General features: G+C 39.4%; 3 protein-coding genes across 3 annotated transcripts in view; 2 read left to right on the top strand and 1 right to left on the bottom strand.

Moving 5' to 3' along the window:
• The window catches only part of itga11a (integrin, alpha 11a), a 51215-nt gene extending 45988 nt beyond the window's left edge, over positions 1-5227 (top strand). The window contains exons 26-30 of the mRNA XM_053316540.1: positions 274-353; positions 441-551; positions 733-828; positions 1834-1947; positions 3930-5227. Coding sequence (XP_053172515.1) covers positions 274-353; positions 441-551; positions 733-828; positions 1834-1947; positions 3930-4007 — 479 coding nt within the window. The 3' untranslated portion in view covers positions 4008-5227. The remainder of the gene's footprint in view (positions 1-273; positions 354-440; positions 552-732; positions 829-1833; positions 1948-3929) is intronic.
• A 4399-nt stretch (positions 5228-9626) lies between these two features.
• On the bottom strand, positions 9627-10772 carry LOC128359464 (relaxin-3 receptor 1-like). Its single transcript, XM_053319959.1, has one exon. The coding sequence runs from the start codon at positions 10770-10772 to the stop codon at positions 9627-9629; it is 1146 nt and encodes a 381-aa protein (XP_053175934.1).
• A 1846-nt stretch (positions 10773-12618) lies between these two features.
• LOC128361382 (A disintegrin and metalloproteinase with thrombospondin motifs 7) overlaps positions 12619-14064 on the top strand; it is an 85580-nt gene continuing 84134 nt past the window's right edge. Inside the window, exon 1 of the mRNA XM_053321863.1 lies at positions 12619-12739. Within this exon, the coding sequence (XP_053177838.1) occupies positions 12619-12739 (121 nt within the window). The remainder of the gene's footprint in view (positions 12740-14064) is intronic.

A 14064-nucleotide genomic window follows, 5' to 3' on the forward strand; every position in this document is an offset into this window, starting at 1 on the left:
GCACGGCACGTGTGGCCCCCATAGTGTGGGGCCCAGGTGGTGACCTAGCGGGACAGCCCACACCCAGCCCAAAGTGTGACCCTGACTATTTAATGACACAAGATTGATATTTATCTTCTTATATTTCCCAACACATTTCAAATCCAGAACAGTATTAATGCTTGCTTTTGATTTAATTCCAACACACACCTCAGACTTATCACTCTTGCTCTGCAGATATATAACTGTAGCATACTGACAGATATTTTTGCTCTCATGTCACACATCAGAGAGACGGTACACGCTGTTTACCTCCGCAGCATGTGGCACAGAGCCGAGCATCACCTGAGGACCTGTCACGCTTCTCTCGCTTGGTAAAGTACAAAGAAAGAAGCTTATTCCCAAAGCAATATTTTGAAACACCTTCTAAGATAACTTTTTTCCTGATTGTCTTCACACAGAACCGATCCAACACCTTAACTCTGCCAATCCAGTGCACTGTCAATGTGGCTTCCTACAGAGATATTGCCGTTAGAATCAGAGGAGCTCTACGAATAGATACCTTACACGCAGTGAGTATTAAATCCAAAATATGCATGCATGCAGTGGAAATTTCCCCAGTTGTATAATAAGGCACATGCATGCAATCTCTTTGTTATTGTCCTTTGACCCTGTAGCAACGACAGCTTTGTAGTATTTCAGCTGTGTGATATGTTTGCAAAAAATGACAGCATGTTTTGATTTCCTATCCAGCTGAAGTTTAAAATCCTGGAGCTGGTAATCAGTGCATCGGTGGAGCTCCCCTCCTCCAGCCGCATGTTTCTACATGAAGAGAGGCCTGTCAGACATGTGAGTCAACAACAACTAATGCTATAAACTGCCTATGCCCCGGGTTTGACCTGACTCAAATCTGAGCATCATAATTTGATCAGATTTAGTCCCTGCCTGATCCTTTTGTATCTTATTCATGTGTGAATACACTGTTTTTTGCTTAAGGAGCCCAGTCTTCAAAACTGATTCTAATGGGTTTATTCAGAGAGTAAAAATATATCTAATGTTACTATTTTTATTTGTAAGACGTTAAACAAGAACATGTTATGCTAGAGTGCCAACTTTGTGGTAAAATAGCAGTGGTTTCTAATTCAGTTTAGCACAGTATTGCACAACTGAAGAATAGCAGTGTCTCACAGTTAAAGGTTGGTATTGGAGCACATGTGCTGTGTGGTGCTCAGGGACCGAAAGGACCAGCAGCACAACATGTAATGGTCTGCTGTAATATACTAATCTTTGCTGCCATCTATTGGCCAGTACAATCACTCATGAAGTGTCCTTTTTTGTGTTTTTGTTGATCAGTGCACACCAGGTGCTTTCAGATGAAGTGAGTAAATATAGATCTAAATATTGTGTGATTGTAAAAAAGTGGAATGGATTTTGGCTTTAATGTGATTCGGCTGTCAGCATACCTGCGTTGCCATTAGTGATTCATCATTCATTTTCAGTCCTGTCTTAGACTAATCTTTTTTTTAAACACATAGTCACTATTGTATTCTACTTATCTCTTGGATTTTCATTAGAAATTAAAATCCAATGAGTGTCCATGTGCTGAACATAACTATTTTTTTTATCCAGTATAATCATGATAATTATTTCCTATGAATGTCACCGTCTTCTCTTTAGTGTCTGTAGTCATTATAGACTATTATACAGTCTACAATAGCACACTCAATTTATGTATCTATTATACACATTACACTGTCAAAGGTACAAAAACTCTATATTTTAAACTGAATTCAGTGTGTATTTCAAACATTAATTAGGTTTTATGGACTCATATTGTCTCATCTTGTCCAACAGATTGTATTGGAGATCAGGAAAGAGGGAGATTACAGAATCCCGACCTGGATTATTGTTGGTAGCACGCTGGGAGGACTCTTATTGTTAGCCCTGCTCAGTCTGGCTCTATGGAAGGTAAGTCATCATGCTGTTCATCATGCTGTGCACAATTATTAGTCATTAGGTAAAAAAGAAAATGGATCATTATATGTAATTACAGGCAGACCCACTTTATGTTCTTCTTGACCTGCAACTAATTGACTGTCTCTCTGTGCTGATGACTTTAAGTAGTGGAGTTGAGTATGTAGTAGCATTTACCTTACTAATAATTTCTCCGCTACATTTGAAGTTATTTTAAGTTTTCATTGATCTCATTAAAAAATGAACTGAACAGTACCTCAGTGTAGAGCTACACTGCCATCCTCTGGTAGAGAATAAAATCATGCCTGTACACAGATTAAAGATTAAAACTCCCCAATCTGATTTTCACAATTTTCTGAAAATCCATTAGTCAAACATCTTTTGAACATTTATCAAATGCCTTGAAAACTGTTCATATTGATAACAACAGTTATATTTTATGACTTTACCACATATCTTGAAAAGGGAATTTTGTCTAAACAATGTACAGAGAAAGACTGACAAAAAATATACATTTACTCCACATGACTTTCCTATATGTGGACATTTTCTAGTTGGAGTACTAATAGTGTAATTATACTGAATATAGAGGCTCATTTTGAGGTAAAAGGTCAAACAGGTAACAAAGACAGCCTCACATGTATGATCAACACAGGAGCCATTGAGTAAAACACAATCTCACTCCCCACACACACACATACTTTTTTGTGTCATGAATCACTCATGAATAATCTTCTAAAATAATATTTATTATCAACTTAAGTTAAGATCTAATAATGTTAGTCAGCTAAGTCAGTGATGAATGCAATGTGTGGATGACTGTAGTATGCACAAACAAAACAAAACCCTAACCCGTCTGGTTGGTGTTGGACTTGGAGAAAGAGCGAGAGAGAGGGTGACAAAGAAGCCAGCCACCTAAACAGGTTGAGGCCTAAACTACACAGGTACTTTCCAGATGGTGTCCTCTCCAATCTCACCCACTTGCTCCTGGCCAGGCAACCTCTTCAGCAAAAGACAGAGAGGGGGACATGCCATTTGCAGTTGTTATTACAGGAATATTCTGGTCATTTGTCGCCTGCTCTGATGTTGTTGTGTGGGAGTGAAACTGAATTGCCCCCCAGGGATAAATAAAGCTGAATCTGAATCTGAATCTGAATCTATTCACTGGTAGATGCCTAACAGGTAATGTTGGAGCCATTCTAAGCATATTTTGGCCATAGTTGATCGGCTGAGACTGGTACCAGCTAATGATGTAGTATACGTGCGATGCAGAGGTTAATAGAACCAGGTGCAAATAAAGTAAAGAGATACTGCAGGGAAACAGTTTTTCAACCACATGTTCCAAGTTTGTCGTTTATCTTTTATTACCCTTTGTTATTTTGATACTTTGAATTTATATGAATGATTTTTCTGTGTTGATGTTAAGCTGCTTATTCTTTTTTATCTTGACATAAGCCCGCTACAGATACTCACATTTACATATCTGCAGAGAAAGAAATCTCAAAGTAACCCTTTTTTTACGGGTATTCATTCATGTACACATGCACAACAGAAAGTATGTGTGTGTAAATATATAAATGTCATGTCATATTCCCTCTTAAAGCAAAGCAAAGCAAGTTTAATTTTGCATCATTCAAACATAGAGGAATCTCAAAGTGCTTTACATAAGACAAATCTATTGAAGTATAATAACATAAATGAAAACTGACAAAAATAGTAGATAAAGAACACAGTTTATATGCTGTTGCAGTGCAGTGATTACTCTACCAAATTTAATCAAGTTAATTAAAATGCAATTGAGAAATGTAATGATTTGAAAGTGGTTAAAAACAGGGTGTATTTCATTTTATCAAGATGTTTCTTCTCTGCTAATTTCAGTACCACAAAGTTAGTTTCTGAAGTTTGAAATGCTCTGAAATGCTCACAAATTTCATCATTTATTTATCTGTACTTGTCTTAATTTCCCTTCTTTTCAGCTCGGCTTCTTCCGGAGACAGAAGCGGAGAGACGAAGACGAGCAAGAGGCAAACGGGAAAGTGGCAGAGGAGCGGTAACGCAGGCTGAGGGCCCCGATCAGACACCTTTTCCACAGGGGACCCGACACTCAGGGACTAACCCACCTCCCCCTGTTCCCCAACAACCACAGTGGCACCGCGTAGACAGCTCCGCTTGATCGCTGAGGCAAGGCTTGTTCAGTGCACTGGATCTGCCCCACGCCACGACCCCCGGACCCCTCCCGAGAGTCAGCACTGTCATATTCACTTAGCATTCCTGCACTGTTACGACATTAGGGCCTTCTTTGTCTATGTATTCCACTGCCCTTGATGTCGTCCCTTTAAAGATCTCGGAGCTCTCGATTTCTCGGCTACGGGCTGGAGTTCTGGTGCTTTTTCTGGCCGCTTGAAAAGATTAGAGCGAGCTTTGATCGATCTGTTCCAAGAATTTCAGGCTGCAATTCGCCTTTGAGGCATTCGTTAGCCAATCATTCTTTTGTCTCTTTCTAATGTGTATTTATTTAACTCTTATGATAATTGAAATACATGAAAAACCTCAAGGGTGACTCGCCACCCAAAAGCTTCCGCAAATGTAAAGATATTTTACTGTACATTGAATTCGATGTTTAAAATATTTTATCTGCAATACGTTCAGTTGACTTGCATAATAATTTATGACAAAACTAAACTGAAAACTAAAGTCACCAGAGTACAAAGAAGATTCATGATGTTTTACTTTCAGAGACTTTTCTTGATCTTTTGCTACAGAGAAGAATCTTCTAAACATGCATCCTGCTCCTTGGAGTTCACTCTTTTTCTTTTGATATTTTCATCCTGGAAAACGTGAAGGATGGTCTTTAAACAGTTGATGCACTTTTACTTTGTACAAAATTAACTTGAATTTTGTAAATACTCAAGTACCTTTTTATACCCTTTCAAATATTATAATGGTTTTCAGTATTTCCACGTGGTTTATGGCATTACTTTGTAACATAAGCAACAAGGCAAATGAAAACAAGTCAGCTTTGGGTTATTGAACTTGTTTTGAGACAGTTGCATGCCTTTTTAACATGCAATGCATCAGAACAAAAGGTTTGCATCAAATACTGCAGCCAACCTGTTCAGGATATTTTTAACGAAGAAGAACTGTATCAAAATGATATTTAGATGCCATAAAAGTGAGTCCAGTAAACGCACATTGCTTACAGTGTGTCAACACCATCCTGGTGTTACCAATGAATGTCAGTTTGTCCTGTTTGATAAGGTGTGAAGAGCTGTAATACGCCTACAAATAAAACATTGTATATGTCTACGAAGCAACACTTTTTAATGAATACCTGCATGATGAGTTTCACCTGCAGAAAGAAGGCCTGAAGAGGCACGATTGCAACCGCATTTGTGTCACTTAAAGGGTTACGTCAGCACTGCCACTCACAGTTTAAATCTTTAAAACCCTAGAAGTGAAAGGGAACTCTTGATCTTACATTTATAGTACTGCAACCAACAGCATCCTTTTTGTAAACCCTCTCTGCCACAGCTTTTCAACTCCACACCCCCAGTATACACAGTATATGGTAAATGGATGCATTTATATATCGCTTTCATTCCAGGGTGCTTTACAGTGTTTCTGCTGCTCATTCACACTCACATTCAGGCACACACTCAGACAAAGATAGCAGCAAGCTACAACGCAATGTGCTGCTAGAACCATCGTGACCAATTTGGGGTTCAGTATCTTCCCTGAGGACACTTTGACATGTAGGATAGGTGTCAGGGATAAAAACCACAAGCTTCTTATTAGTTGGACAATCCTGACTGAAAGAGTGCGAGAGAGGGCAAAATAGTTTTCTTTCATGTCTCCACTCCCACATACAACTAAAATAAAGTGCCTCTTCTGGATAAAATGTGCATATTTACCTAAAAAAGACAGTTGCTCTTTGTGCACGATTTCTGTGATGTTCTGAATCTACCAGTGTTTGGCAGTGTGTGCAAGCTGTAGAAAAATAATTAGGCAATTTGACTTGAATTTCCATTGAATTAGTACATAGTTAAAAAGTGGATAACAAAGTTTCACTCTATAAAATTTGAAAAAATAATAGGCTTTAGTAAAAAAAAAAAAAAAAGCTATACTGACTTGCTTGACACATAGGTCCTGACCTTATTTGAACTCTAGTATTTACAGCACAAAGAAAGAATTGCCTGAAAGCAGAAAGGTGATTTTTTTAGCCACCTGCCAATCAAAGCTATGTAAACAACCAGTATGTAAGATTTAGGGGATCTACTGGAAATAATGGAATATAATATTGTATATTTTAATTAGTGTATAAGAATCAAATGAGCCCTTTATATCCACATTGGGGATAGGTCATCTTCCACAGAGCCTGCCATGTTGTACTGTCATGTTTGTACAGTAGCCCAGAACAGACAAACCAAACACCAGCTCTTGAGAGGAACTTTGCGGACACCATATATTTTCCTGTGTATATTGAATGGGAGGATTAAGCATGAAGAGGATTCAGTTGAATGCAATCTGCAATATCACCACTAGAGGCCACTAAAATCTACACACTGGTACTTTAAAGGATTTGTTGGGTCTATGATGCCATCAACCTCAACGTCATTACCTCTAAAAAAATATATAATCTTTCATCAAATGAGAATCATTGTAAGTGCTTGTTAGCAATGTTCCCTGACTTAAAAAAACAAGTATGATAAATGCACACAGGCTCCCATGTGGGTTTGTGTTTTGGTGGAAGTGCAATTTGTGTGGAGGTCTGATTGAGCCCTGTGGCCACTGACAGTCCCACACAGGAAACATATTGAACCCTGAGGGGGAAATGAGATTGTTACACCCACAAAGACTGAAATTAAAGCAATTAATTCAAATATACAAAACACAGTGATTAATATAAAAAAATTGTTAGGATATATAAACATGCTCACGGAACAAATTGAATAAGGATGGGGCGTACAGCATATAAAAGAATATGAATTCATTGTTGTGCTCTGTTTGTTCAGAGATGTAATGCATAAAATGTAATGGGTTCTAGCTCCTGTAAATGTGGCTTCAAAGACATGAAATGTGTATTGAATGTCACTCAAATGTGTTTGAAAATGAAATTAAGATAAACACATTGTTTAACCTAAATCAAACCAAAATGGAGCTGTCACTCAAAAGACACACAAGATTTCTTCTATTTTTTTCTGTTCAATGACCAAACCTTTGTAAACAGGAGTAATGCAGGATATACAGTTGCTGTACAATAATTTATAAGGATTCTCAGCATGACTATTTAGTAAATTAATTAATTTCCTGATGTGTCATTGAAAAAAGTACAGTAATGAAAATTCAGAATGCACTCACCATGCAGTTGCTTCTCTAATCAGAGACAGCAAACTTCTGAGAAAAGACTGGAACACTTTCTCTAAGTTTAACTAAAAAATGTCTCAAATCAGTATAATCATCCTTGTCTACATACTGTAAATTACATTAATCTGCTGCCAGAGCAATCAGACTTTCCCACCATGGCAACTGGTATTCACCCCTCAAATCTTAAATCTGTGTCTGTCACCCAAGAAACTGCTACTGCTGATGTAGCAGTGCAGCGTAAACAGGGTAACAAATTTAAGGGAGATCGTAGAGAAATGTCATAAGGAAGGTTTAATGGTGCTATGTATTTTCCTAAAAACAGTATACTGAGGTTATACAGATGAGCATCACACTTTTGCAAATAAGACATCAACCTTTGATCCAATAAGAAAATTAATAAAGTGTAGAGTGTCCACCACAATGTTTTAAAGGATAGATTAAAATAAGTCACGCATCCAAATGAGCATTGAAAGAGGTTCCACTTGCTGTAATCATTCCTCCAGTTCACACAGGCCATTAGAAGATCTTATAATGTAATGTAAGTGATGGAGGACAAAATCCACAGTCCTCATTGTGTGCAGAGAAATAGATCCTTTAGTTGTCAGTTTGAACAGTTTTATTACAGTAAGCAAAATCTGTTTTAAGACAAACTGTGAACCTTTATTGTAGAGACTAATAGAGAGACTGTAGAGACTATTAATAAAACATCAAGGCCTTTTCCTTTATTAGTCATACTTCAGCTATATTAGAGAATATTTATTATGTGCTTCAAAAAATGTGATTGAATTTTCAAGCCACCAGGACATTTCATTTTGAATGAAGGTTGAACTTTATTGTAAGATTTAAATGCATGCCATCCCTTGTACAGCTGCTTTACTTTTCTGACATCAATATTTGAGCTCAAGGTCCCTTTTTCCTATTTATTCCTGTAGCTTTCATAGAAACCAGCAGTTTGAGTTTGAGAAAATTCCCCTTATTGATCTGTACTGAGAATTGTTTCTACTTTAGGTACTTTGGTATTATTGAAATCCACTGCAAATAAAAGGTGTTTTGAAGAGAGTATTGACCATGGTATCTAAGGGAAAAGGCTTATTTCTGACATTTTGTGTTCACCACTGTACGTTATCCCTGCAGCATCATGGACACAAAAATGAAGAGGGCCAAGAAAGAGGAAGAAAGGAAAGGAACAGACACTGGCACACAAACCCTGTGTCATTCTTAACTGCCTGTAGCCAGGAGACTCCTTCATCCTTGAGCTCGCCTGCGTTTTATTGACAGAATCAACCTGAGGCAGACCTGAATCACTGCCAAATGCCAGGTCACAACTGGAACCTCTGCACCCAGTATGAACCTCTCCATTAACTGGGTTACCTGAGGAAGCTTGTGTGTAGAGCTGATGTTGAATATGAATTCTACATTAACAGAAGTGCGGGTGACACGTGATCAAAAGGAGATGGTAAGTAAATGAACATAGACTCTCATAATTAATCCATTATTTGCATCCATCTGGATGAGCAGTGTTTCTCAGTGGGGTTTTTTGTTGCACAGGGCTGAAGTGTCAAACTCAATGAGAAATTGTTAAAAAATATATATATATTTTCAGAAATGCATCAGCTTGATCATTTTAGACTTCTCACATTCATGTTTTCAGTGATGAGAGAAACATCCAGTTTATGTGACAATATACTGTATACGATATATGAACTACACAAAAGCATGAAATAAAAGGGTTAAAAAAAACAACCACTCAGTACCTCAGATAGAAAATGACTTTATTTACAGACAGGTTTTACAGAGTGTACATGAATAGAAAACACCATTGTGAGTCTATTTTAATCTCCATATCCATTGTAGTTGCTTTTACATGATATCATCCCACGATTCTCTAAGACGGCGCTCTAAATTGCACTGTGTGACAGGGAGGATTTTCTCCCTTCTGTCATATTTGACGCTGTCAGTCTTTTTTTCCTTCTCACGATAAAATCAAGGCAAGAGATACAATTAAATTCATATTACATTGGGCAATAGCTTGTAACCGCATTTCAAAAGAGAAAAGAAAGAAGAATACACGTTGGCTTATTCCTTCAACGGAATCAACAAGTCATTTTTGCAGGAATTAAATAAAAAATACACTACACTTGCCATATATCCAATGTCATGATGACAAACATTATGTGTATCCACCCATTGTGTGCATCACCACGATGTTTTCAAATTTGGGACACTAGCGAAAGCATTACGCACGAGTAATGACAGTTACAGTTGGACAAGAAAGCAGCAGCTGTGGTCTATGTTTCACCAGGCTGAAGTTATCGGGTGTATGGGATCATTTTAGAGTTTGATAAGCCTTTACGGTCTATGATGGACAGCGTGTACTCTCCATTGTCCATTATTTGGAGAGGCACGACTCCCAGAGTTTCTCCCTGCGTTAAAGAGCGCGTCGCGCATCCCTTGTTGGAGGATGGAGTGGAAACTCTCCAGAACAAACTGCTAAGCATTTTCCTGATTTCTGGCCTCATCAGGCAGTAAAGCACTGGGTTCAAGCAGCTGTTTGCATGCGCCAAACACACAGTAACAGGGAACACATACGTGTGCACCATGTAATATGACTTATCCCAGTTGACTGCGTTAAATTTGACCAAGACGCCCCAAAATGTGATGGCATGGTTTGGCATCCAGCAGAAGAAAAAAGACAAGACCACTATAGCGACAGATTTGGTGACTCTCGACCTCCGTTTCGGGTTGCTGCTGTCCATGCTCCTGCGTCTCACGAAGCGCAGAAGCATCAGATAGTTGACAGAGACTATAAGCATAGGGATGATAAAAGCTATCAAGATTTTCTGGATATGATAGAGGGCGAGCCAGTCGTGCCCATCTGGAAACTTGAGGAGGCACAGTTTTTCTCCAGCGACCACAGTTACAGTGGAGAAGATAGTTGTCGGGGCTGTGGCGACGGTTGCCGCCACCCACAGCACCGCGCACACCCACTTCACATACCGTGACCTTCTGTGAGATTTTTTCTTCAGAGCAGAGGCGACAGATAAGTAACGCGTCACACTCATGGCAGTGAGAAAAAACACGCTGGCGTACATGTTCATCACGGTGACCGAGAGGATGATTTTGCACATGGCGTCTCCAAATGGCCAGCTGAAGTCCAGCGCGGTGTCCACAGCCCAGAAGGGCAAAGTGAGCACGAACTGGAAGTCCGTCACTGCCAAATTAATGATGAAAACATTGATGGTCGACCTCTTTCGTCCTTGTCGTAACCTCATGAGGAAAAAGACGAGCAGGTTCCCCACCAAACCCACTGCGCAAACTACAGAGTACACCACAGAGATGAGTATCCTCAGGATGGGGGTGCCATCTGCGCCGACATCAATGTCTTCGAAACTGAATTTTTCATCACCGGGTGAACTTCGGTTCACTGCTCCACTGTGGTTAAATATTTCATCCATCTTTAAAGTTGGGAACTCGATTTCCTAACGTGCGCACAGACTAGACCAAAGTGCAACCCAGATACCTCATGGTAAAATGTCCAAGCTTTTAATCCCCGTTCAATAAACAATCATGACTGATCGACTTCATCACACCTCTGTGAATGACAGCTGGCTCAGGTTCTGCTTTTATACAGGTGTGTCGCTCCGCTGCTGAGCCACGATTGGTTGGATGAGACGTGACAGACAGACTGGCCCACTCATATACATAGACATAAATCATCCTAAATCCAGCAGCAAACCCAAGGTCTGGATTGTTGTTGGGGTTTCACATGAATATATGTTTATCTTCTCCAACCAGTCAACTCAGCCTGTGACGGAAATGCACCATGCGTACAGCGTGCGTAAAAGCCATCCAATGGAGTCTTTCATGACCTTTTATGATTATAATACAATTAAGATATATGAATTAAGTCTTTACATCAAAATGGACAAACATGTGAGCACTGCTTATAATAAACACAGACACATGATTAAAAACGATTTAAAGTTTTTTTTTTTTAGAAAGAAAGAGAGAAGAATACTGACTGTTTTTGAGTTACTTTCGAGTTACTTCAGACATGAACAGGCCCACGTCGAGACAGATCAAGTAAACTACATGTTCATCCCTTTTAGGCTGCTGTATTTATTTCAGTTTTGCAGTAAAATACAATTATTCTCCTCATCTTTGTTAGCATCATCATCACCAGGAACAGTGTGCGTTTAAGCGTGGGATAGGGGTTAGGGATTAGGTGAAAGTGCTGCACAAAACCTTTTGAAGAGATCAGGACTACTGTAATATGTCAGAATTGATGTGCATCTAAACTCATATTGGATCCTCATGTATCACTCATACATCTGTGATCACAGTGCCTTCATTCTTCCACTAGAGGGGGCACTAAGCTTGGACAGATAAGGTAAAATAATGACGTTCAGTGGACTGCCCATGTGGATGTTTTCAATAGACTTAATTCTACTTTTTTGCAGTTTGATTTATAGTGTGTAGACTACTAAATAAACAACTCTTAAAAAAATAAAATAAAAACAAGAAATGAATTAAAACAATCAAAGTTTACGACATTTAGATGACTGCATGTAGTTCCAGTTTCCCCCCCAAAAAAATCACATCAGGAACCTCACTGAACTTAATGCCCTATAATAGTGTCTCCATGACTTTATGAAGGTTTTGTCTCACTGTCTCCATTGCAGAAGACTTGTCTATTTATTCAGTAAGTAGATATGTAGTAGTTCGAAAAACAAAACCTCTGATCTGTAATCATTTCTCTGACTCATGGGTGAAGGCAACAATATCAAAAATTGGTCCTCATCTGACCCACCGAGACCCCAAAAGACCTCAGATTTGGATGCAACTGTCACTTGGATCGCAGCACCATATCCGATTTCTTGGAGTAGCATTCCCCTTTAAGCCCCCAGTCCTACTGAAAGATAGCCTATTGTCTTAAGTCCACCCATCTGTGGGGGTGGCTCTGCGAAAGTTTGCAGGGGAAAGTTTTAAGCTGTCACTGGCTGTCGGGAGCAGACTGATGGAGGACAGACTGGACAGCTACTCGTAAGCAAACGTGAACACCGAAATACAAACAAGCCAAAAAAGATTAAGAATGCAGCAAAAACGCCCCGTGGAGGCAGACGATGTTCAGGCCTAAATTGGAGAAGTTTTTATTTTTTTTGGGACTGTCACAGTTTAACCTGTCGCAACAAAGCGAAATGTGCTTCCAGCCCAAATGGAAATAATAATTTGAAATGACAATCGACGCGGTGCTAGAAAGGCATTAAATGTTTCATAACTATAGGTTACCGTCCTGACAAAATGACCCGTTTTGACTGCGGGCTTCACGCTTTTGGACAAGGAGCTTCTATCATTCACTTCTTCATCGCACTTCTGATGCTCCTGGAGAGCTGCAAAGCGTTTGGATTATCACACGAACCAGGTTAGTCGTCTTTTACACATGTGAATTCACTGAATCATCAGTATTTTGCCACGTTCTCTGGTATTATGTCTACTTTTCATGTGCACGTTTGCTCCACAGCGCATCTAATTCAGCCAGCAGCTCTCACTGTGGAGGGCAGGCCAGCTGTGACTTGTGTTTACTAAGGTTTGTGCTGACCATAGCAATTAAGTCCAAGGTTTTACAGCTTAGGCTGGGAGTTGGAAAGACCTTCTTTCCATTGAATCATCACAGGTTCAAGTCCCATCTTCATTTATGAAGTGCTTTTGAGCAAAGTGCACAATCTCAGTGCAGAGCTGCTGATGCTGACACTGACCTCTGACCTCACCAGTGCAGGGCAGGAAACAGAATGTCACTTTGGTAATGTCCAGGATGTGTTATTATTGTTCTCATCATGGAGTTGGTTTCCATTGTAATAGAAAAAAAGCTCATCAGCTGTCAGGCTCAGCTATCATTGCATCAGGGGACTGATCCTCTCTTGTCTTGTATAATACACTCACCAGCCTCCACTCTCTGCACTTTCATCATCCCAGCCTTTTCTTTTAGTTCATGGCTTGGATGTTAAAAGTCAGGCCTCTCTTGAGATTAGAGTAACAAGCAGAGCAAGCAATCTGGATGCACTCTGTCTCATCCGGTATACATCAGCTGTGTGCACTTGAGAGAAAAATGAAGCACTGTTAGACAGTATAGAAAAATATGTGTCACTAAGGGGAGGCTTTTGGGGATTTGGACAATTTGTTTGACAAAACAAGACATTTGGTGACATTACTTTGTGCATATTTACTTTGAACTGACAATTCATTAATTAATTGAGAAAAACGTCCAGCAGATTAGTTGATAATGGAAATTATTGCTAGTTCCAACCCTGCTGATCACTGTGGCTTGGTTTTCTGAGGACATCCTGACAGCCACCCAAGTGATCCTAGACCCCACTTTGTGAAACACCTCCAAAGCCAAGTTCCTCATGTCTACACAAAGCAGTTTGAAACGACTCCTCACATATGGAACTAGAAAGCTTCTTAGCAGCAGACGCCTCCGTCAAGGCCACATAGTCCTCTTTGGTTAGTAAATATTTATAAATCTTTAAATGCTCTGGACCTGGATCTCCATGGAAAATACACACAGTGAAAGCCAATCATGCTGATTGAATGATGGCAGCGATGTTCAGTGATTTGTTTTTATGTTTGTTTTTTGTTTGTTTTTTGCAATCAATGAAATCCTTTTCAGGAATGCTACACTTTGTTGAAGGCTGAATTGTGTAAAATTGAAATGATTGCAACTCATGGCCCCTAACTTACGGGTGTAAC

The sequence above is a fragment of the Scomber japonicus genome, chromosome 1, assembly GCF_027409825.1.
Source record: "Scomber japonicus isolate fScoJap1 chromosome 1, fScoJap1.pri, whole genome shotgun sequence".
Lineage (NCBI taxonomy): Eukaryota > Metazoa > Chordata > Actinopteri > Scombriformes > Scombridae > Scomber > Scomber japonicus.